A 26,199-nucleotide genomic window follows, 5' to 3' on the forward strand; every position below is an offset into this window, starting at 1 on the left:
CTGTGTGTCGAGGATACCTATGCAATTTTGGTCTAATAAAACGTTTAAACCGTTGACCATAATTTAGTGTTTTGGCATGATCTGTAGGTTTCAGTTCTTGAACACAAATTACTTTGTAGGGGAAAAATTTCAGCTCTTATATGTGGTAGCAAGTCAATATCTTGCTGCTGTGCTAACTTACACGCTGACTTTTATGGACTTTCACTCACAGCATCTGAAATATAAAGCAGCTTCTGTTCATTTTGTTTAGGGGGTCTTCAATAAAGTCTGTTGCCTAAACTTTCTTGATAAAGAGTTTGAACTGCACTGCGATGAGGAACAGGAGTTTTTCAAAACTTTTCAGAAAACTTGTGCTAAATCTAAATCTCAGTATACTGGTCACCTTCACTAAAGGACATGTTCAGCAATAAAAATGTATTCCTTTACCGAAAAAACCATTATGTTTCTCACAACTATTGATGCCTATAAACGAAATGAGGCACATTCAATCACAACTCAACAACTGACATCTTGGTTTATTACTGAACATGCCTGACGAACCTGTAGGACAACCTACCTAATGCCAAAAGAAATGAATGCACCACATAATTCTAAAGCATACTGCACAGCTATTTTCTGAATGCAGTATACTTCTTCCACAGTCTTCAGTAAGTGATGTCCAATATTCCCGGAAACATTGGTTATGATCGTGTTAATATAGCAAGACAAATTTTTCACGGGATAATCTTCTACAATCAATTGTAACTGACAATTCTATTTTGTACTTTTAATTCTCACTTTAATTCAAATTGTAGAGATCAATTTGTTACATTCTTTTCAAATGGAGTCTACTGTTCACAAAACTACCAGAGTATGTTTCAGAGGATTTTGGTTACAAACTTTCTATTTTCTACATCAAAAGTGTGGCGTGAAGTTTTGATCCTAAGTTTTAACACATTTATAAAGGTTATTCCACAAAAATATAAGTAAAAAGTAGATAATATTTATATGTACCTGTAGAAAAATTTTACCTATTTCAAATTAAAATACAGTAACTTTAGTGTTGTCGTGTTTTTCTTCAATGATAAATACTATCATTCAAATCCTACTATAAGTGGAAGTGAGTCTTATTATAGTCTGGAAGTCTTTAGGGTAACTGTAGGTATGCAAATTTTATATAGTTAAGACCAAATTTTATATAGTTAAGAAAAATGCATCCCACATCATTAAGAAAGATATTAAGGTTTTATATTATAACTAAGGATGCATTACTAAAAGTCATTAATAACTGCATTAAAGATGCAAAAATTAATTGTAATTGATGGGTGGCAGACACAATAAAACTTGATAACATTTAAACTATAGTAACATGACTAGGGCTTTTAAAAGCAGTAGAAAAGAGGTGCAATGAAGATTTTTTCTCTTATTAATAATATACTTCTTATTCCATCAAAAGATTTTATATTAAAGAAGGTTTAAGAAAATAATTATCACCTGCGAAAATTATCCCAATAATTGTTAGCACGATTTCCAGGTGGTACTTGATTGTTAAGTGTGCCAGTGGGGGAAGGTACAAATGATCCAATAGGACTAGAATGATGAAAAGGCTGGAATTCAAGTTTTAAATTGTTACTGTACAGTGGATAAAAATAATGAGGTGGCGGTGGAGGGGAAGGAGGAGGAAGCAATGAAATCAAAGCAGGCTGTGTTGCTGTTGGTGGTGATGTACTAATCAATCAGTTTCTGTGTTGAGAAGTATATCGACCAAGGTTTGAGTGAGAATTATTATGATGATCTCCTGCTGCAGCTGTGTCATTGTTATCTATTGAATTTGCTCCACCTCCAGAATGACGTGACTGAGTCTGACTATGCTGCTGCTGCAACTAATCAAAGAGACCAAATATATATATATATATATATATATATATATATATATATATATGTATAAAAAAACACAGAAAATTACAGTAGTTTAATAAAAAGAAGGTTCATGGACTTTTTATAATCTTATAAAATAACTTTTTGTTCAAATTATTTTTTTGTAATGTTGTATACAGACTGAAGCCTGCATGAAATTCATTTTTAAAATTTTTTTTTGGTTACTGGAAACAATACAGTTTTTATTTACTGGTCTAAAAGACTGAACCTGTGTTTTTTGTTAAATTTTGAATAACCATAACATCACATGATCACATAATAATTAAGAAGAAGCGACTTAAAACTGTTCCAACTCATTTTGAATCTTTTGCATATTTACACACTAGGTCAGAAGTTTTTGCCATGTAAAAGGTGGGGTCTATTTCCACTACACATATTGGGTTACATGAGCCATACTAGATCTCACTGTGTGTTACATATTAATTATAATAATATAATATACATTTGAAATGTACACTAGTCAATTTAATTATATAAATTGTGTTAATTTTAACACATTAAATTTTAAGTACAATTTAAGTCTTCTATAGACTTAATTCCTTTATTTACAAACATATGTAAAATCTGTAGTGCTTTCATACTAAATTATCTCATTTACTGAATGCATTGTCACATACCTTCAATTTCTTCTACCATTGTGAAAGTTATTAGAACCACAGATCACCTTTCTCTGTGTAGTTAACTACTTTAAAGGGTTAAAAGGATTCATTCAAAAATTGATTTTGTTAGTTACTTTTAACTATAAACATTTTTAACTAAATGAGTTATCAGATGTACCGAAATGAAATGGTATTTAATAACATACTTCCATCATGCTTGTAGAATAATGTATGTTATAAAAAAGAAGAGTGAATTTTTCATAAACTTTCAAATGCGTAAATATTTTCTTAAAGAATAATAAAAATTCTTAAAAAGTAGTTTCAAATAAAATTATTTGTTTCCAATATAGTAAGAAAATTAACAATACATATTTTACTAAGCATGGGAAAATAATACCAAAAAAAAACAAACTTTGTGTCACTTCTTCTGAAGTAAACTAACCCTTCTAATAGTTTGAAAATACAAATGTATTACAAAAATATGTTTATGAAATTACAGTTAATTTTTCTATTGATGACAATCGCATAGGAAAAAACATAACAATGATTTGCAAAAAATTATATTTAGGTAAGGTTGACAACAGCTTAATGAAAATAATTCTACCAGACCAAGGGAAATCCATAAAGGTATGGCTCTAAATTTGCCTCTTACATTACAATAACCACTCACTTCAAAGTTGTTAAATATTGGTCATTAGAATGCATGAAAAGTATGTACATCCGTAAAGATAATGTTACTCTTATGACAAGGCTGTTCAAGGGGTAGAGTTACAAAATCAATAAAAAACTGGAATATAGGCTCCTTGGATTAAATAACAGATGTATTGAATTAGTGGAAATAATAATAAATGCAGTCAGTATGGAGTAAATACTGTCCGATTCATGAATTACTGGTTGTCTGATATACTGACTGTCATAAGAATATTATTAGAAAGAATCATCAAACAGGGTAAATAATTTTAAATATGCTCCGAAATGTGAATTATACTCAGATTCCATGATTCTCTCTGACCAAGACTTGTTACTTTCAGGAAAATGCTAGGGAAGTTGATTTCATTATCTGAATATCTAATGAACACAAAAACATTTTTAGGACTCAAATCATCCTTTTACTAATAATAACTAAGAGCTTTAACACCCATTTTTCAACAGTTGGAAACACTGTTTGTTTTTTATGTTCACCATCAGAGTAACTCACACTAGATGGTTCAAAACCCATGCAAACAAAAAATAAATAAATAAATCAACAAACAAGAATAAATTCAAATAAATAAAGAATAAAATTTTGTAACTGAAAACCTGAACACACAGGCAAAAAAATATTACTTTTTACATATAAGTTTGTCACAATTACTGTAGGTTTTCTTCAAACAAACTGAGGTTATTTGTAAATGACTCTGGGCCCAGAAATTCCTTAACAACCTAAATTCATCAAAGTAAGATAATTGGTTAAAGATGAAGTAAAGGATATATGTTTTATATTTTTTCTTATCTTATGAAATAGGTTTTTAATATTAATTTGTCAAGATAAATTTTATCACTGTTCAAAAGTATGTGAACTGGCAACTATGTTTGAATTTGTCTTCAAATAAAACATCCAAAAATTCCTTTATGGCCAACAGAATTACTATTATTTATCCATATTTAAAGCTAGATAGTTACAAACCAATCAGTGAATAATCTTTTTACTGCTAATAAAGAATTTTTAAGTCTCTTTAAATAAATGCATGTGTTAATGAATATGTCAAACTTACAGCATGGAGAGTCTCTCTGAGAGATGTCAGTTCACACTGTTGATTCCATATCAACTGAAAGCATTGGTTTAATGATCCAAACATTAGCTGATGTTGCTGAGTACCTAGGAAATTATTTAAACCGGTTGCTGGATTACCTGAAATACAAAAAAAATGTTACTAAAATTTTAAAGAAATAAATACTGAAACTGCCAGAAACACACATACATGAAAATTTACAATGAACCCAAGAAGCTAATATGCAATGATATCCAAAGATTACCTTGAAACTGAACAATCAAGCAATATTTCATTTCTAACAATTTCTTTTTGTAAGTGAATTAAAGAGTTATTTCTAGTTTTCAGTGTATGGATAACGTTATTAAAAGTGTTCATTGTTAAGTTTTGGAGGCAGGGTGGAACTGAAGGTCATTAAAATTAGAAGATTGTATTTGAAATGCATGTAAATGCATAAAATTTTATGATTTTCATTTAAGTTGCCCAAAAAAATTCAAGTGGGAAGTGTTTTTACTAGATTATAATGCATACTAATAATTATATTGTATCTAATTTTCTATCATTCTGGTGTTAATATAAGCTATATTTTCAATGCAAAAATTGACTATTAAAAAATAAAATTAATTATTTTTTAAAAAAGAAAAAATATACTGCATATGATCATGCAGCTTAGATACACAATTGTATTGTACAAACACATACCAGGAAAAAAGAGAATCAGAATAAAATCTTGCATATCAAGCTAAAAGTTGTTTGTTTCTATGCTTCTCGCATCATGTGAGAACCAATCGACCAATTACTTTCAAATTTGCAGGATACATTCATGCTATCCAACGGAAGGTTTTAAGTCATAACCCCCTTGGGGGTAAAGTTGTCAATTACAGATATTCATTAAAGAAGAAAAGGCTTAATAATTAAAAATTAAATTAATTTCTATCAACATGGCAGCTATCCAAGATTCTCTATCTAGTGCTAGTCGTTTCATTTCAGTATACCCTCTACATCCTACATCCCTAACAATTTGTTTTACATATTCCAAACATTGCCTACATGCACAATTTTTTCCTTCTACCTGGACCTCCAATATCAAAGCGACTATTCCAGGGTGCCTTAGGATGTGGACAATAAGTCTGTCTCTTCTTTTAACTATATTTTTCCAAATGCTTCTTTCTTCATAAATTTGCCGCAGTACCTTTTCATTTGTCACTTTATCCACCTATCTTATTTTTACCATTCTCCTATAGCACCACATTTCAAAAGCTTCTAATCTTTTCTTCTCAGGTACTGCAATCGTCCAAGTTTCACTTCCATATAAAGCGACACTCCAAATATATACTTTCAAAAATCTTTTCCTGACATTTAAATTAATTTTTGATGTAAACAAATTATATTTCTGACTGAAAGCTAGTTTCGCCTGTGCTATTCGGCATTTTATATCGCTCCTGCTTTGTCCATCTTTAGTAATTCTACTTCCCAAGTAACAAAATTCTTCTACCTCCATAATCTTTTCTCTTCCTATTTTCAAATTCAGTGGTCCATTTTCATTATTTCTAATACATTTCATTACTTTCATTTTGTTCTTGTTTATTTTCATGTGGTAGTTCTTGTGTAGGACTTCATCCATGCCGTTCATTGTTTCTTCTAAATCTTTTTTACTCTCGTTAGAATTACTGTCATCAGCAAATCGTAGCATCTTTAACTTTTCACCTTGCACTATTACTCCAGATATATATTGTTCTTTAACATCATTAACTGTTAGTTCTACGTAAAGATTAAAAAGTAACGGGGGTAGGCAACATCCTTGTCAGACTCCCTTTTTTACTACGGCTTCTTTCTCATACTCTTCGATTATTACTATTGCAGTTTGGTTCCTGTAAATGTTAGCAATTGTTTTTCTATCTCTATATTTGAACCCTAATTTTTTAAAAATTCCGAATATTTTATTCCTGTCTAGATTATCAAATGCCTTTTCAAAGTCTATAAACGCCATGTTGGTTTGCTTTTCTTTAATCTTCCTTTTACTTTAATATGAGCGCTAAAATTACTTCTCTTGTCTCTATTTTTTTCCTGAAACCAAATTGGTTTTCTCCTAATATTTCTTTCACTCTCCTTTCAATTCTTCTGTACAGATTGGTCTTCTTCTAATATTTCTTTCACTCTCCTTTCAATTCTTCTGTACAGAATTCTAGTTAAGATTTTTGATGCATGAGTAGTTAAACTAATTGTTCTTTATTCTTCACATTTATCTGCCCCTGTTTTCTTTGATATCATGTCATTAAACTCTTTTTGAAGCCTAAAGGAACTTCCCCTTTTTTGTAAATATTACACACCAGTTTGTATAATCTATTTATCATTTCCTCACCTGCACTGTGCAGTAATTCTGCAGGTATTCCATTTATGCCAGGAGCCTTTCTGCCATTCAAATCTTTTAATGCTCTATTAAATTCAGATCTCAGTATTGTATCTCCCTTTTCATCCTCTGCAACTTCCTCTTCCTCCTCTATAACACCAGTTTCTAATTCATTTCCTCTATATAAGTCTTCAATATATTCCACCCACCTATCGACCTTTTCTTTCGTATTATAAATTGGTGTACCATCTTTATTTTAAAACATTATTAGATTTTAACTTATGTACCATAAAATTCTCCTTAACTTTCCTGTATACTGCGTCTATTTTACCAATGATCATTTATCTTTCTACTTCTGGACACTTTTTTTTAATCTACTCTTCTTTCGCTAATTTGGACTTCTTGTTTATATTACTTCTTAATTGTCGAAAGTTCCTTTTACCTTCTTCATCACTAGCATTCTTATGCTTTCTACGTTCATCCATCAGTTGCAATATATCCTCTGATATCCAAGGTTTTCTACAAGTTCCATGTATATATTCTTCTATTATGATTTTAAAACTGCGTGTGGCAATTACTAAATTATACTTCGTGGAGAACTCAATATGTCGGCCCCTCTTCCATTCCTTTTTCCTAGCCTGTGTTCAACCACAATATTTCCTTTGCCTTTTCCAATGCTTGCATTCAACACATTCTACCTCATTATCATTATGGGCGGGCACTTGTTGGCATATAGACATTAAAATCATTGTTGGCTTAGATTTTGATTTTATCCTTACTATAATTATTCTATCGCTAAGATTTTTGAAATACTCTACTCTCTTTCATATCTTCTTGTTCATTACGAAACCTACTCCTGCCTGCCCTTTACTTGATGCTGGGTTAATTATTCTAAAATCAACTGACCAAAAGTCGTTTTCCTCTTCCTACCAAACCTCACTAATTCCTACACCGTCTACATTTAACCTATCCATTTTCTTCTTTAAATTTTCTAACCTACTAATCTTTTTAGACATCTAACATTCCACACTCTGACTTGTAGAATGAAAGAGCTGCTGCCTTCTATCAGGAATTACTGTTTAGTCTGGCTCTCAACAGATACCTTTCCAATAAGGTTGCACCTTCGGTCCAGCTACTTTGTATCACTGAGTACTCAAGCACCCTCACCATTGGCAAGATTTCATGATTCATAGAGGGAGATAAAAACACTTAAGACAATCATAAGGATAACAGTACTCTTATTTTAAATTTGAGTAATGATTCACTAAAACAATCAAATTTTTTTAAAAATTATCAGTAAATTATAAAAAAACAAAAATTATAACAATTTTTACCTGTGATATCTGATGTATAACCCAGTTTGTGTTATTATCCATTGAGTGATGTAAATTATGTGAATTTAAAGGACTGAATGAATCATCATGCCTGCTGCCGCTACAAACACTTCTAGTACCATCTTGTACCTTCATACAACAACAAGCAGCAGGTATCCATAATCCACAAGGAGGAGCAGTTGCAGGAGAAGCAGGAGGTGCAGCACCAAGCATACCTCTAATATTAACAGGGTGAGCTGGTAGAGAAGATCCACTTCCTGTAAATGAGAAATGAGCTATATATCCTTCAATGAGATGAGATTGATGTGCATAGGTAAATATGTATATTAATGATAAATTATTTCGGAACACCAATCTTGATTTTTAATTATAATTTACATCTTACAATCATGTAAAATTAAAGATTCCTATGTGAGTCATCTAACTAGAATTACTCTTTTTTTCAATGTGTTCCAATTTGTTTTTTTCTTCACATAATCTTACAGTGTAGCAGTCAAACGGTCCATATTCATATCCTGTTACAATGCTTACTATTTTTTTTTTTTTTTTTTCTACTACCAACTGTATACTTTTCAGAAACCCATTCTTATATAAAAATATATATTTTTCAAAGTGTGAGGAATCTAAGAAATGATGATTAGAAAGCATGAATATAGCTTCTGGATGGATAAAAACAATTACAAATTTAATCTTTATTTAAGTCATCTGAGAGAAAATAGTTGGCAATGTAAGAAAGATCCACGATCAAATTTCATTGATTAAAATATCTGTAACAGTTTTCCCAAACAGTTAGTATCGAATACACAAAAGGATAATGAAATAGATTTTAGTTAAAAACAATTCAAACTGCATAAATGAAGGTAAGGTGAAACTGGAGCAAGAGAAACAGAATAATTTGTGATGTGAAGATAAATTTAAGACAAACCAGTGTACATTCTGATCTTTGCCATTTAGTGGAGATAAAAAAAATGAAGTGTATAAAATATTAGGATAAAAGAATGGAAAAAGCGAGATTGTTGATTGTTGATTTCTGGGGAAGAGAATGAAACCCAGAATCAATTTAAATGTATAGAATCAGATAGTGAAGAATGAAAAGATTAGAGCTGGAACAGATAATAAAATAAATAATGAAGTGTTGGAAGTGATATGAAAATTTTGATTATTCAGGGAGTGTTTCAGATCAGCACAGGCAGTTAAACATGAAAGAAAATTGTACAAGAGTGTTAAAATGGTTACTGGAATGGAAAATCTATGGAAGAAAATAGATGTAACTGGTTTGGCCATGTGAATATGGTCACTGCCAAATCCAGTTACTTTAATGATGGCAAAGACAATATAAATAAATATATGTCAAATAACAACAAAATAAAGAAGAAATACAATAACAGAACCTAAAAAACCAATACCAAAATCAACTTTCACAGGATCCCACATCATCAGCTGGTACAAAATTCCAAAATTACTCTCAAACAAGAACAAAAAATAAATAAAATTTTTATTTGAGGTTATTTGGCACAATGATCAGTATTTTGATGAATTATTTGAATTTTCACAAGTACATATATATATATGCCTATTTTTTTCCTAAGTACTTTCTAAGCACTTATGAAAACAATGGAAAGATGAAGCTGTATGGTCTAAGGGAATATTTTTTCTATTTCTTTTTTTTTTTGTAATTTATGATGGCTCCTCTTGGGACCAGAGACCAGAGAAATAAAAGAGGAACTAACTTTCAGAGTTTTGAACAAAGTAGAAAAGTGCAAACAATCTTTATAAAAATCATAAAGAAAAAGAAACACATAGTTGAGACCTAAAGATACAGCAAAGTATCAAATAAATTATATAAAGGTAAGCAAAGATTTTTGAACTAAATTGCCAACTGTAATACAAACCAGAAGCAGACTCTAACCACTGATTCTAACCACAAGTAAGCAATGATTGCCTTTCAAAGTGTAGACTGAAGTTTACAAAATTAAAGGAAAGATGAGATCAGAGATGGGATACAGATATGCTAAAACAGAATTAAAATCCTAAATAGTTGGCAGAGTTCAAGAAGGTGCAACAAGAGAAGAGTCAACATAAGGGCATGGATAGAGTTAAAAAGAAAAATAATTAAAATGGGGAGAAAGATTTTAAATTTACAAAAGCTGATGGATGGATGAAAATATAAAATAGACAGAAAAAAAAGGATGAAATTTCTTGCATGGCAAAGAAATTGGAAAATAGCAAAGGAAGACGTATAGAAATAATGAAAAACATGATTATTACTGGAAATGTAGCTTCAGAGAAATGAAGCCAAAATGTTTTAGTAGCAAAGATGCAAATAGAAGACCTTTATTACAGATAAAAGAAAGACTTAATAAATGGCAGGAATATATAAGATATAAAAGAAGGAAACTTACCTGATGATGGTATTTAAAAGAAACTGAATTCAAACTATGATCTGAATTTGATTATAGTATAAAAATATTAATTTTGTATTATACAAATTTGATCTCAATATGATATTCACAATCTGAACCCTGAAAGACTTCAAGAATAAAGTACTATAGATAGATGAAATATCATCTGAATTAATATGCAGTCTAAAAGAATATGCTTTAATTATTAACATTCAAAATTTATAACATTTGAGAAATTTCCACAGCTTTTAAAAAGAGTAGAATTTTTACTATTTAAAGAAAGCAGGAACAAATAAATTTGAGTAGTATCACATCAGTTTATCATCTAATACATAAAAAAAATACTGAAAAAAATGGTGTAAAATTTACGAAGTTTAAATACAAGTATGATAACTGGCGATCCTCACAAACGGAAGAGAAAACAGTCAGTAGCGGGCTCAACTGTCAATCAAGTGCTAAAGATTAATTTTTACAACTACAACAACTTAAATTGGTTTGTTACTTTTTTAACCTGCTCCTTTTTCATTGGATAAATGTTTATCATTTTAAAGTTTTATAATTTAATACAATCGTCTAAATATTACATCAAGAGTAAAAAGTTATTAATAAAAGAAAAACATCCAAACTAACCAATTAGTTACAGATAGAAACAGGCATACTGTCTTGCCTGTAGTTTGTCTTCAGTTTGAGACCGTTTTAACAAAATTAATCTCTGCCCAGAACAAGTGTTCATTTTCATCTACACTAATAAAATTATTAAAAAGTTAAATAAATGATTAAAGATAAATACAATAATACAAAGTATCTGTTCAACATACCAGTAGAATGTTTTCTCCAAACATTGCAAGGCATTTGGATTGATGCAGTAGAGTTCAGCGTTCCAGTATTGCCATTTGATGTATCCATTACTTCTCTACAACACATCAAACCATTATATAATTTATTACATATAGTGAAACATTGTGTATAAATTTAATTAGGGTAGAAATATCAGTTGTATGACAAATGAAGAACCTTTCAATGTAAAAGAGGTTGAATATTAAGGATACCAGACTACCTTTTACTCCTTTTAGATATATTTATTTTGAATATCTAATTGACTACAATCTTGAGAAGTGATTTTTTTTAAATTATGTCAAGATTCTTCATAACTTAAATGCTACATTTCAACTACACACCATAGTTCCTCCAGAATCTAAAAATAAAAATTGCTGATTTTCACTGACCATCTTATGAATTTTCTAAACTCAGAATAATTCAGTCAATTAACATACATGTAGGTAAGAAATACTTATTGTTTTCAGTACTTCTACAACTTCCAATAATCACTTTACTTACAACTTTAATTATTTCATTAACTAAAAATTAAATTATACAAAAGTTTTTTAAAATCATACATTTATAGGATAAATACTATACTAAGAATAAACTCAGAAATAGCGTATAATGAGGGATATGTTATAAATAAATTAACAAAATGTATAAATGAAGAAGCAAAAAAAAATTATCATATAATATAAAGTATTCATAGTAATATAATGTATAACTAATAATAATATATATTCATTATCGAATTCTAGGCTCTATGAGTATTTTATTACGGTAATGTAAGTGAATATCAAGATCTATTTCATAACAATAAAAGCAAATAGTATATTTTATGTTACAAGGCATTTTTAAGGTGATAAGTGAAATGTACTTCATGAATTAAACAAATTTCAATAATTAACAATTTTAACTGCTTAATATATATGTTTTTAATTTTTAAAAGTGCTTCTAAAATTTCAGGAAGATTTATTAAAGATGATGAGGGACAATTCAAAAACTATTACTACATAATAGGAAAATCCCCCAACTAAGGAAAAAAACATTTAAATAATAGTAAAAAAAATATTTCTTTTGTACATATTCTTTTCTAATTATTTCCTAAACAAAGACAAAAATGATTATTCTCACCGTGACATAGTCATATATCTTGGTTGACCACAACTAGATGATGGTAATGATTGATCTTTACAAACATTACCAGAGGAAGCAGTACCAACTGTAGTACTGCCAAAACTAACTCCACTTCCTAAATTGCCACCAACAGATGTCAATGAAATTGTCTTCTCGATTAATGTACCTGGATCATTGTCTTCATCTGATCTTCCACCATCGTCACTAAAAAAATTTCAAATAAGAAATAAAAAATTGTCTGACCCACACAAAACATTCAGTCTGTCATTAAATTTATATAAAATGTTTAACTCTATAATCTAATCAATTATATTGCTTTCAACAAAAGTTGGTATCAGTTACCACAATGGCACATAATAAAAAAATTATATATATACTAAATAAATCTAGAAAATAACACGCTTTAGAAAAGTCATGAATCATTCTTATGATTGTACTGATGAACTAAATTTAAACGGTGTTAAATCTTTAGAGCTAGGATGGACTGTATTGATTGTGGAGTGAAATCAAACGAAACCATATTCTTCTAGGACAGTTGAATTTATTTTGTACAATACTAAATAACACTAGTCACATTAGACCAAGAAATACATGACTGCGCCAGATGGGATTCTTTACTCGAATGAATGTATAAAACTGACTCACAGGCCAGCTCTAATAGAAACTAGAGCGCAGCACTAGCTGGCTCAAACTAGGAACAGAACAAACAGAGCATCATTTTTCATTACATATGAAGTAAATGTTTATGTTATAAAAATTAAAATAATATTTATAAAAACACATTTTATAATTTTACCTAGAATAATCAGGTGAGCCTCTCCAAGTGGTGGATGTGGCTGATAACTCCTGATATCCATAACTGGAAGCACCATATCCTGCAACAGCTTAATAGATAAATTTAAACTTATAATTTTTACACCAGAATAATAACAATAATAATAAAATATTTTTTGAAAGGTGGTGTTTATATATATATATATATATATATATATATATATATATATATATATATATATATATATATATATATTAACTTAGTAAATCAATTTTTTCTTTATTGTTGTCCATATGTTCCTCTGTATTAACTGGATTGAAGAAAATTAAAATTTAGCTACCCACCACCACAGATTTATTCTTTTATTTTATTTAATATATGAATACAGTATATAACATAAATAATTCATAAGAACAAAAATGACAAGAACACTAACCAATATATCACAAATCAAAAATTACAAATGTTAACTGAAAATATCACAAATTTTTACAACTACTGTACATGCTGGAATTCCAACAAAGCAATTTCTAACAATGGCAAAGATATTCACAATTTTTTTTTTAATATAAAATCTAAAAAAAAAAAAAATCACCTTGCTGCTGTTGTGAATGTGTATCTGTATTAATACACGACATCGGGTCATCTTTCTTCATCCATTCCTCAAGCTCTTGAGTTTTTGCACACAACTTAGTCTAAGCAATAAAAATCACAGAAGTTAGTTACACATCAGAAATCAATGTTAAAAACAAAAGGTCATCCAAGAAAGTATCATTAGAATGCAATTAAAACAAGATTAATATCACTGAAAATTATACAAACAGATTTATTCATATCAATGAAAAAAAATATGTATATAAAAAAATTAAATTTGTACTCTTCAAACAGTTTTTTAAGAGTTCTACCTGCAGAAAAAATTAAAAAAAGAAGACTAAGAGGTTCAGGATTCCTGACCTTTAATAAAAGTCCCTAAGCTGTCTAGCTTCCTAGAATTAAAAAAAAATACAGATGTATAAACTTTTATCTTTAAAAATATGGTGTCTATCTTAAACAAATAATAAAAATCATATGTCAGAGGCTAACTCCCTGCCTCCCAACAGCTTTTCTCCCCTTAGTCTCTTTATAAATTCAAACTATCAGAAAAAAAAAATTAAAAGAACATTGTGAACTTGGTTCAAATCTCATTGGCTTGCTTTTCAAACTAAATTCTATCTTCAATATTCAGTAATTGAAATATTATGCTGTCCATAGATTCAGTTCCCTTACCCTTGAAGAGCTTCAACCTTAAATAACCATAATTTAAATACTGTAATGGTTAAACAGTTCTTTTCCAAAAAAATGTTCTGAATGTTTTCTTGTGAAAAATTGTTATGGAAATATTTTTAATTTACTACATGTAAATTCTGCGACTAAGTATTTGCAAAATAATTTAGTTTGGTTTATCTATAAATTTTGCCACATTATGCAGATCTACCTTCAAAAATTTGTTCAAATGTTTTGAATAAATCCTCATAACTTCACTGCATGCATATATGCAAATTTGTACACCACATATATACCTACTTTATAAGATAGAGATAATATTTACCACATTGTTTTTATTATGTTTGGCTGCAATAGGAGGAATAGGCTGCTGAACTTGTCTTGATTGCTGAGGTTGCTGCCGCTGTTGTTGTGGTGGCTGCTGCTGCTGCTGCTGTGGCTGTGACTATGGCACCTGCCACAGGTTGATATAAATTCTGCAGATTAACTTCGCTTCTAAATAAACAGAAAAACATGTTTATTACCATTAACACAAATTAAAAATTAATTATAAAATAGAAATTTATAAAACCCATAGTAAAAATTTAAACTAGAGGTATAGTCGGGTTGAGTAATAGTGTTTGGGCAGATACTCATAAATTACATTACCATAAAATTATAGTTTTTAGATCCAACATGATATTTTAAGAGCCCTCTCTACAGTTCTTACTTAAAATCTACTTTGAGAATAAAATTTAAAAAGAAAAAATAGGGAGCCAAAAATCCACAAAAATTTAAGATTTCCACCATTTTTTTTATTTTTATTATGATCTAATTTTTCATGTAAATTTATAACATAAATTTTAATTTCTAAATGAACATTTGAAACTATAAGATTATTTTACGATTATCACACCTTTTCATTCAAAAGTATCAAATTTTAAATATCAAAGATATTAAAAAGAGAGAACTTAAATATTTTAATATTAAAATTCAGTTTTTCAGAGCATACTCAAGATTATAAATCCAAAATAAAAATTAAATATGTTACCTAATTTTTGCATATGAAAATCTAACAAAGGAAAGAATTATTAAATAAAATTTTTTTTACTGGAAAATGTAGCTATGTAGCTACATTTTACTAATTTAGTTAGACATAACAAATTTCCTATAAAATTGTGTAAACATTTTGTTTTATTAATTTTTAAGAATAAAATTGGAATAATTTACAAATTTCTACCAAAGAGTTTATGCGGGAATATTTAGAGCACCTGCATGTTATTTTATTAACATTTTTATAAACCCTCTCCCTCCCTCTTTTTGCTTAATTAAATATACAAAGTTCCTATGAAGAAAGAAAAACTTAAAAATACAATAAAACATGAATTACCATCCAATTTTGTAATCTTAATAAAATAAACAGCCCGCAAATACCCAGAAAATATTTTTTTTCAAATTAGACAATAAATAAATCATGCCAAACATATTATATTAAAGAAAAATAAATAAAAGAAAAGGAATCTTCCTAAAAACATATTTCTGATGAAAAAACCACAACTGCCTACACATGAATAAAAATAAATAGCCATATACATTATTAAGTCACAAACTTGTCATCGCAAATCACTTGTTTAACAACTAATTTTTGAAGTTGAAGCTCTGACGTTCAAATCCAAGTAAAAATTGGTAACTTTTATAGAGATTTGAATATTAGACAGTGGATATTGGTGGTTGGGATTCAATTCTCAGACCTATGCGACCTGAGACAGCACAAGACTATACATTGCATTACATATACTATACATTAAGTATATATTACATTTACATGTAATATATCATCCTCATATCACTGGGGCATGGGTAGGGGATTGCTTACTGTTCACTGGTTGAACAGACTGTAACATATATATTAGGAATATAATAATAATAAAAATAATATTATATTAAATCAGGTGAAATTTAAGCAATATAGATATTTTTAAATAGCATTATAAGTAATAAGTTTTATAATCAAAATTATAGGACCCATTTTTTTTATAAAATTCTCTAATGGAAAAATTTCCTTCTGAGAAATTTTAAGAAAAGATATCTTTAAACATTTTTAAGCAAGCTTTTTTCAATTGAACCCAATGGTTTAGACAAGGACCTGAAAACTGATGCAGTTCTGAAGGATGGCCCACCTAATTGCACATACAAAATTTAAATGGAATAATTTCTGGTTTTTATTAGTAACACACGCATGCACATGTGTGCATACACACAGTGCGTTTGGAAAGTCACTCCTTTAGAGTTATTGGTGCATTCTGTTCTTTCAGCATTAGGTTGGTTGCCCAGTGGGTTCGTTGGACATTGCTCAGTAATAAACCAAAACATCAGTTGAGTTGTAATTGAGAACATGCTTCATTTCATTTATCAGAATCAATAGTTGTGAGAGACATAATGGTTCTTTTGGTAGAGGGACACATTTTTCTCGTTTACACATCTTTCATAAAGTTAATACATATACTGATTTAGTGAAACAATTTTCTGAAAAGTTTCCGTATACTTCTGTTCCTCACCATAATGCACTTCGAACTCTTTATCAAAAAGTTTTGAGCAACAGGCTTTGTTGAAGACCCTCTAAACTTAATGAACATAAGCTGCTTGATATTTCAGTTGCTATGGCCAAAATTTCATGAAAGTCAATGCGTAAGTTAGCACAGCAGCAAGATATTAGATTTCCTATCACACATAAAACTGTAAGAAAAGAATTGAAAATTTTCCCTTACAAAGTAATGTGTGTTCAACAACTGAAACCTACAGATCATGCCAAAAGACTAAATTATTGTCAATAATTTAAACATTTTATTTGATCAAAATCCTGTACGTATCCTTGACATTATGTTTTTTTTACAGATGAAGCATGGTTTCATCTGGGAGGGTATATTAATTCACAAACTATACAATTGTGGTATACTAACCCCCATGAACAATCTTTACAAGTGAAAACTGGAGTCTGAATCAGTGTGAATAGAATACGCATTGTGAGTTTTTGAACATGGAGTAATAGTGATTATTATTGTGCAGTTATCAGAAGGGAAAATCAATTATGATTGGTTTAAACAAGATGACGCCACATTGCACACAGCTAAGAGATCAGTGACTTTTTTATGAGAAGCTTGTAGTCTGCACAATCATCTAATCTGACTCCCCGAGATTTCTTTTTACTGGAGACAGCGAAACAAGCAGTGTATATAACAGATCATGCATGACTGACGAAATAAAAACTGCAAAAAGGGCATACATACAAGACATTCCAGTACAACAGCTGGTTAAACAGTTTGAAAACAGAACGAAATGTTTGCAGAGTTGTATTGATGTTGGGAGATAATTTTCAATACTTTTTATAAACTATTCAAGTTATTTTAATATTCGACTAAAAAATAATGAAATAAGCATACAAAATAATAATTAAGTAAGTTTTGTCACTACAATTCTATAATTCCAGTACACAGCAACTTTCTGAACACACACACACATGACTATATCATAATTTGTACACTTTGAAATTTAGAGTTTTTATTTAAGAAATTAAAAATACATAAAAATTTCACTACTAGAATTTCCATAATTTTATTAATTTTTTAAACCGATTTTTTTCAAATTATTTTTTGTTAACATTTTAGATCATAAATACAATAGTTTTTAATATAATTATGTAGTATTAGGAAAAGGTTGAGTAAATTTCATTTTTTCATCCTTCTTATATGTCTGTCTTTATGTCGTCCTTCTTATGTTATGTTATGTCTACAGCTGCACTGTGAACTTAACATGATCCATACTGATGGCTCCCACCAGGTTGGTCTAGTGGTGAATGGGTCTACAAATATCAGCTGATTTTGAAGTCAAGAGTTCTAACACTCAAATCCTAGTAAAGACTTTTATACGGATTTGAATACCAGATCGTGGATACCGGTGTTCTTTGGTAGTTGGGTTTCAATTAATCACACATCTCAGAAATGGTTGACCAGAGACTGTACAAGACTACACTTCACTTACACTACATCCTACATCCTATGAAGTAGAACCTGGTGGTAATTCCTGGAGGCTAAACAGGAAAAAGGAAGGAAGGCTGATAGCTAAACAAAATTCAACTCGGAGAAGTGGCACATATTGAATAAAACAACAAATATACATATATACATTTTTATAATGCTCAAGAAACATTCCAAACTACATTTTGAGGATTTTTAAATTTATCTTTTCAGATCTGTTCACACACAACTTAACACATCTCGATGTTCAATAAAATAATACCAAATGTTCTGTCATAAAAATTGTTCACTAAATTTATGGCATCACTTATGAAACAATCTTTATAATATGTGTATGATAAAACCACTACAACTAAAGAACACAGCAAGTCATACCAAGAGCTGAACTCATACTTAAGAAAATTACATCACATTGAATTACTCATTACTTGAGTCATATCTGGCTTGACATGAGATGACATCATTTGACTGTTATGTATCAAATATAGGTCTACAGTATGGATCACAATATAAATCAGATGTGAATAAGTAAACATACAAACATACTAACTTATTTGTATTGTTTGTTCCAAAAATGATGGAACAAATAAATGTAAGGGGTTGTAACTTAAGAATGTTATGTGATGGGTTGTTTCGGAATACATATTCAGATTCAGCATATAAAATACTATGTAGAACATCTACTTCCTTTAAAGACCAAATTTTATACTGACCAGTGATAATCGATGGATGAGGCCTTGATGAAAATCCATCAAAAAGAAAATGAACACTAAATATTTTTTTTTAAATTTCACAAAAAATATATAAATAAAAATAATAAAGGATTAATTTTATAATCAAAGACAGAATTAAAAAATAATCATCTACAAATAATCAAAAAATAAATTATCTACCAAAATACAAAACAAAAAAAAATATTTATACAATTATCATAAAAAGAAATTGATGAATCAGAAAAAAATCAACCAAACACAAAAATAAATTAAAATTATATAAATAAAAATAATATTTCTAGAATAAAATACAGAAAAAAAGGAAATCCACATAAGCACACTAAAGAAACAAAAAATATTACCTTGGATAAGAAGACTACTTAGCCATACCACCTATAAAATAAATATCTTGATTACCAAAAACACACAGAAAAGTAATATGTTAACTTTTTTTTAAAAATATGTAAATATGTTTTCAAAGAAACATTTTGTTTTCTTTTTCTTTTAGTTACAATGGATTTTCATCAAGTAAGGGCTTCATCCATCAATTATTTGATAAAAATATTTGCAGTTGCCTATGGTATTTCAAATTAATTTTGCAATCAAATATTACTACAAATAACATTTATCTATTTAATGGATGTAGTGTTTAGTGAACATGAAATTCAACTTTTAGAGAAAGGTTTTAGTTATAACTTAGTCAGACAAATATAAGAATATATAAATTTTAAGCTTAGAATATGAACTTATTTTGAAATTAAAGTTAATAAGGATATTTTGTTTCAAGAAATAATTAACAAAAAACAATGTTTTTCTACAAAAATTAAAAATTGTAAAAATGATAATTATAATGTTTACCAAAGAGTAAACATTAGATTACCAAAGAGCAGAAACTTAGATTTAATCAATTCAATAAAAAAAATAAGGCATTGGAGAATGATAATAGTTTTTACATATGCAGATAAAAGGAAAATCTCTACTTCATTGCTTTGGAAAAATCTCAAAAACTCTGAATTTTTGATCCTAACAAATATGATATTAAGGTGAATCTTACAATTAAATTTCAAACAGTCTCAAAGAATTATTAAGAATTGTTCTATTTTCAGGGAAAGTGATGGTTTCACATTAACAGTAATGAATCCACAGCTATCCAAATTGTATTCTCTTATTAAATTACAAAAAGAAAATCACTCAATTAGACCAGTAGTTTCATATGTTAATGTTCCTGCTGATAAATTTTCTAGGAAGATTATTAATATTATCCAATATCATTGTAAATTTCAAACAAAATTTAATATTAAAAACTCAGCTGTGCTAGTTGAAAATATTAAGGATTTATATATTCCAGAAATCCTACTCTACTTTCATTTAATGTAAAAGATTTATTTCCTAGTATTCCACCACAAGAGGTTATCAATATTGTTAACAAGTTTCTGATTATCCAGAAAACTAATAAAATTACTAGAATTAAGATATTTGCATTGAACATTTGTTTTAATCAAAATTATTTTAATAGTAAGATTTACACTCTAAAGAGGGTCTAATTAATATTGGTAACCAACTTAACCATTAGGTGCTGAAATTTTTATAAATGACTTTATAACAAAATTTATGCTCATCCTTTCTTTAAATAGTTCAAATTTAGGTATAGATACATGGATGATATTTTTGGTTGGTTTACGGGTAGCTTGAAACAACTAGGAATATTCTTGAATTTTATTAACAAATAACACAAAAGTATATATTTTACTTTGGAAGTGGAACAAAATAATTCTATCGTCTTTTTAGATTAAAATATTACTAAAATTAATAACAAATTGGATTTTATCATACATCACAAACCCTCACATACTGATACTGTCACTCACAGTACATCATTATCTGTCTGCATGTAAATTAAATGCTTTTAACAATTACATTTATAGATTATTAGATATTCCAATATCAGATGATAATTTTGAGAACGAACTTAATATTATTATGAATATCTGTAAATAATGATTACCAAGTAAATTTAATTAATCAAGTACTTCAGAATTTTATATGTAAATCTGAAAGTTTATTTGTTTGTATGTTCTTGCATCACATGAAAACCAACTGACTGATTGCTTCCAAATTTGCAGGATACATTCATGTTATCCCAGGGAAGGTTTTAAGCCACAGACTGAAGCTCTAGTCTCCTTGGGAGGTGAAATTGTCAATTAAAGATATTCATTAAAGAAGAAAAAAATTAAACTATACAAAACTACAGTTACTAGTTTTTCCTTCTTTAAGCAATTCATTCCAACAAAAGTAAACAAAATTTCAAAACAAAAGAAATTTCACACATTCACTTATATAATATACATTTACTTATTAATAAAAAATTCTAATTTACTTTTAAATGATCAATTAGACTGTAATAGTTCATCATTATTAAACTTATAAATGTGAGATGGGCTTCGTATCTTATCGTCAATATTGCCCTCCTCTTTTTCTGACTTGACCAATAAGTTTATACATTACTGATACATGTGTAAACTTCCTATTGCTGCTCTTTATCTTTGTGTATTTTATCTCTTTTGGTTTTATACATTTACTTTTTTCTTTGTATCATATTTTTAAGCTTTTGTATTCTGTCTGTAACATCTGAAGAAGTTACTGTGTACTGAAACAGCTGTCACTTTCTGATTCTCAATTTGTTCACAATCTTATTTAGATATGGATCAATGGTTCAGATGAGAGATTGTTGAAATGAAAGGCAGACAACAATTAGAAAAAAAATCTAATGTTTTCAAAAATATTAGAAGTGCAGATAAACAGTTTCTTCACAAAAAAATTATGCATCTTATTTACAAATAGGATCTTCCATTCAGAATAAAGATGGTGAACACAGACAACAGTGTGTTCTTGATTGCAAAGTGTTATCAAATGAATCTATGACACCATCACAATTGAGACACTATCTTGAAACAAAACATAACAATAGTTAATAAAGCAATAGAATATTTTCAAAACAAAAAAATGTAACTTCATGGTTTTCACAGAAATGTTGACTTTGTGTGTGGAATAAAATTCTTGTCTCTTACAAAGTCGCCCTTTTGACTGCCAGAAATAAGCAACCCCATACAAGGGGCAAGATTTAATTTTGCATGCAACAAAAGCAATAGCAAAGAGTTTTTATTGAAAAACATGCCAACAAGCATTTGTAATATAGTTATCTGCAAAAACAATAAATAGAAGAATCAATGAGATGGCCCAAAATGTGAAAAATATTTTGCTAGAATGGTTATGTAATAGTGAATATTTTGTGTTACAGTTGGATGAAGTCATGATATTTTGAATAATGCTAATATGGTAACTTTTGTACAAAACTAATACAAAAATAAATTTGTGAAGACTTGTTTAGTGAATTTGTGTTTCCTAATACACCTCTTTTCAATGTTGTCAATGACTTCATAACTATAAAGTTCCAGGAAAAATATGTAGGTATACACAAACATAGTGCTAGGGCATTGTCAGGAATATCCAGAAAGTGGCACCTCTTGATAAATGGCCAAATTGTTGTGAACATTGCAAAGTACTATGTGCTCTACAAAATGAAAACTGTTCTCGACAAGGTAGTAAAAATTGCCAATTTTATTAAGGCCCATCTTCTTAAAAGCCGGTTGTTGTCTACTCTTTGTAATGAAATAAGAAGTGATCATGAACACTTTTTAAAGCATTCAGAAATGTACTGGCTGTCTTGGGGTAAATTGTTTTGAGTTTTGTGATGAAATAAGGTTGATTCTAATAAATTCTAAATTTGAATTAACACAATTTAAATGATTTCACAACATTGCTTTTATCTCCTGCTTATTTGGAGGACATTGTTTAACATCTTAAATACTCATAACTCAAGCCTTCAAGGTACAACTGTCACTGTGTTTTTAGTGCAAAATGAGATAGAAGCAACAAACAAGAAGTTAAATCTGTAGTAACCATTTGAAGAAAGGAAAATATGTTTCCATTCATACCTTGAGGTAGTGATTTCATTGAACAACCCCTTTCCAGTGATGTTGCTGAGAGTATAATTTAATATATGAGGTCACTGGCGTCTCAACTACATCTGTACTTTCCGATTTGTCCTGACAAAAAATGATTGGATGTTTCCAGACTTGGAATAAGAACTTCCTTTCGTAAAAAGACATAAGGACAATTAGAACATTCAAAATAATATTATCAAGCAAACACCCAAAGCAATACCATACACGATCTTCAGGTTATATCTTAATCCAACATATATACATCACTGCAATTATATCCAGCTGCTGTCAAAGAACCACAATTCTCTGCTTTGCTACAGGACTAGATCCAAAGACACCAGCAGAAAGTAAGTTTTTTAAATGAAAAATCCTAAGAATGATTTATCTAATGAAGAAGTAAATAAATAAAGATCCATAATCTAATTAAAATCTCATCATACCTTATATAACTCATATTGTTTAATTATATCCAATCTACACCCTAACTTCTGTTATAAAAAAATGTAAGAAATCTAAAAATTTGTAAGTATCTCAAAAATTTGAGTTCTTTTAAATATTTAATTCATGTCTCACGTGTGTTCACTGAAATAATAAATATTTTACACTATCAATACATAATAATACATTACACATCACATAACAATTATTTAAAATATACATATAAACATGTGAAATACTGTTGAGAATTATACATGAAGATACTAAATATAAAAAAAAATAACTACAAAATAAATCACAATTCATAAGGTATTGGCAAAATTATTTGAGAATATATTTATGTGTATGTTGAAAAAAGATGGAGAAAACACTATTTTTTCAATTAAAAAAAAAGTATTATTTAAATAATCTTCCACAATTAATATTGTTTCTGCCAAAGAAATCTTTTAATTCCATTTTAAATAAATTGATGAGATGATTTTTCAAAATGGTTCAGGAATTTATTAAAAGTTGTAATTAAAATATAATAAAGCTTTTCCTCATAAGCCAAAATATTACACTGAGAAAAAAAAACAGTTCTGTTACCTTGTTAATCTATATTTTTATTTACATTATTTAATACATTTTCTAAAAATCTGGGAAACAGCCGAGTCATAAACAATTTTTTTCTAAAATCGTAGTGAAAGTCTGTAAATACATTATGCTTTTCAAGAAATGTTTAAAGTATAATTTTCATAATTTTTTCAAATACTTTAGAAAATATGGACAATAATGAAACTGCCCATAATTTTGGAAATTAAAGATTTTAAAGTGTTATTTATGGATGGTAACGAGATTCCTAATGACACAAAATTATTTATGATTATCATTGATTCTTAAAAAAGAAAAGCAATCACATGCTGTTTCAGCAGTTGAAAATATGAACCCATTGCCCATTTAAAAAGGACTTTATGAATTTTGAAGCAAACACTAGGCAAAAGTCATGGGTGTCACAAGGATGTAAAATTGTTAACATATAACATGATGGTTTAAGTAAATTCTTAATAATCTTGCTTATCACTATTGAAAATAATAAAGCTTAATACACAGCCCTGAGGACATGTTTCTCTAACATAAACCTCACAGGACTCGCACATAGAAATTTTTTTAAGGAAGTTCCATTTTGGACCTTCCTTAACAAGCTTTGGACTTTGTAAAACTAACATATTGCCATACACACTCAGTTTTTTCAATGTCCCAACCAAACCGAAAAGTTAATTTTGTTGATTTCTAGTTGTTGGAAATTGGTTGTTCATTTTTATAAGTGAAGTATAGCAGAGGTTAGGTCCTGTGCAAAACAATTAATCAATCTAGCCCACTTAGAAGCAGTTCTCTTTCTCTTCCCTCCCCTTCATTTATTTATCATTACTTGATGACTGCCATGGAAGTTACATCACCTTCTGTCCTAGTTCTATCTATGGGATCCTGTCAGCCACTTCTTTATAAAAGCTCTATGGGTTAACTACCACCCTCTTTTTTGAACCTGTGGAATTTTCCAAGCACTCTTTTATTTCGTAGTTAGCAGTTACACAAAAAACATAACTAGCAGCTTATTACAGCTTGGATTACCTAGTAATCCAAGGCCTCCTGTTTTTTTTTATTGGTCAAGTCAGACCAATATTTCTTAAACTTTTAGAAATTAATTTCTTAAAACGATTTTTACAATAAAAAATTATAATACCATATTTTTTAAACCTTCAAATAAATTTACACTAATACAAGGTCTGTTCAGAAAATATCTGAACATATTTAACTGCAGGCCAACAGAGATATTTAGTGACATGCAGTTGGCAGCATTGTGTTCTGCATAAATCCCTTTGTAACCAGATATTCTTGGATTGTTGTTTAGATTTTGAGTTTTTATTTGAGTGCAACATGTTTAAGTGTAACAGCAATTTTTTTTGTGAGCAACAATACAATGTAATTTTATATATATATAAAATTTAATCATTTAATCAAAATGGTATACCTCATAACAAAAGTAATGAATAACCAGCATGTATTCAAAAAAATTCAAATAACTCCATTTTTTTTACAGACATAAAAGGTAAGTTCCATGTATTCGAGCTAACTCAAGGTAATTGTATAATGGGTTATGTATAAAAAGTAATAAAATAACGATTTTAATTAGAAAAGTTGAGATGAATAACAGAAAACTAAAAACAACAGTTAACAGTAACTAAAGCTACCTGTTTGACTGATGTACAGCTGCATCTCTGTGAGTGGAATTACTATTGGAGTTAGGTTGTAACAAAGACACTAATGATGATGTTGATGATGAAGTGTTACGTTGATGCGAGTGCAACTGATGTGATTCATCTCTATTACACAAATACGTAAGAGTTACAATTATCTTCCATAAAATGGTCCAAATATGAAAACTTAAGGAAAACCAGCCCATGCTGGATGCATAATTATTGGACTTATGTATTACAAGTCAGACCAATATTTCTTAAACTTTTAGAAATTAATTTCTTAAAACGATTTTTACAATGAGTTATAATACCATATTTTTTAAACCTTCAAATAAATTTACACTAATACAAGGTCTGTTCAGAAAATATCTGAACATATTTAACTGCAGGCCAACAGAGATATTTAGTGACAAGCAGTTGGCAGGATTGTGTTCTGCATAATCCCCT

At 28.9% G+C, this 26,199-nt stretch overlaps 1 protein-coding gene across 3 annotated transcripts; it reads right to left on the reverse strand.

Moving 5' to 3' along the window:
* Window positions 1-1,584: 1,584 nt before the first annotated feature.
* On the reverse strand, window positions 1,585-25,857 carry LOC142327704 (uncharacterized). 3 transcript variants are annotated; one of them, XM_075370966.1, is made up of 9 exons: window positions 25,747-25,857; window positions 14,676-14,845; window positions 13,683-13,782; window positions 13,109-13,196; window positions 12,310-12,516; window positions 11,172-11,266; window positions 7,952-8,208; window positions 4,271-4,407; window positions 1,722-1,862 (listed from the first exon to the last, which is right to left on the reverse strand). In XM_075370966.1, the coding sequence occupies exons 3-8, from the start codon at window positions 13,741-13,743 to the stop codon at window positions 4,387-4,389; spliced, it is 729 nt and encodes a 242-aa protein (XP_075227081.1). In that variant the 5' UTR covers window positions 13,744-13,782; window positions 14,676-14,845; window positions 25,747-25,857; the 3' UTR covers window positions 1,722-1,862; window positions 4,271-4,386. The 3 variants fall into 3 exon arrangements, with proteins under 3 accessions (XP_075227082.1, XP_075227079.1, XP_075227081.1); XM_075370967.1 differs by lacking the exon at window positions 7,952-8,208 and having other exon boundaries at window positions 1,585-1,862; window positions 13,109-13,187; XM_075370964.1 differs by lacking the exon at window positions 7,952-8,208 and having other exon boundaries at window positions 1,585-1,862.
* Between the last annotated feature and the right edge of the window lie 342 nt (window positions 25,858-26,199).

Source organism: Lycorma delicatula, chromosome 7 (assembly GCF_047948215.1).
Source record: "Lycorma delicatula isolate Av1 chromosome 7, ASM4794821v1, whole genome shotgun sequence".
Taxonomy (NCBI): domain Eukaryota; kingdom Metazoa; phylum Arthropoda; class Insecta; order Hemiptera; family Fulgoridae; genus Lycorma; species Lycorma delicatula.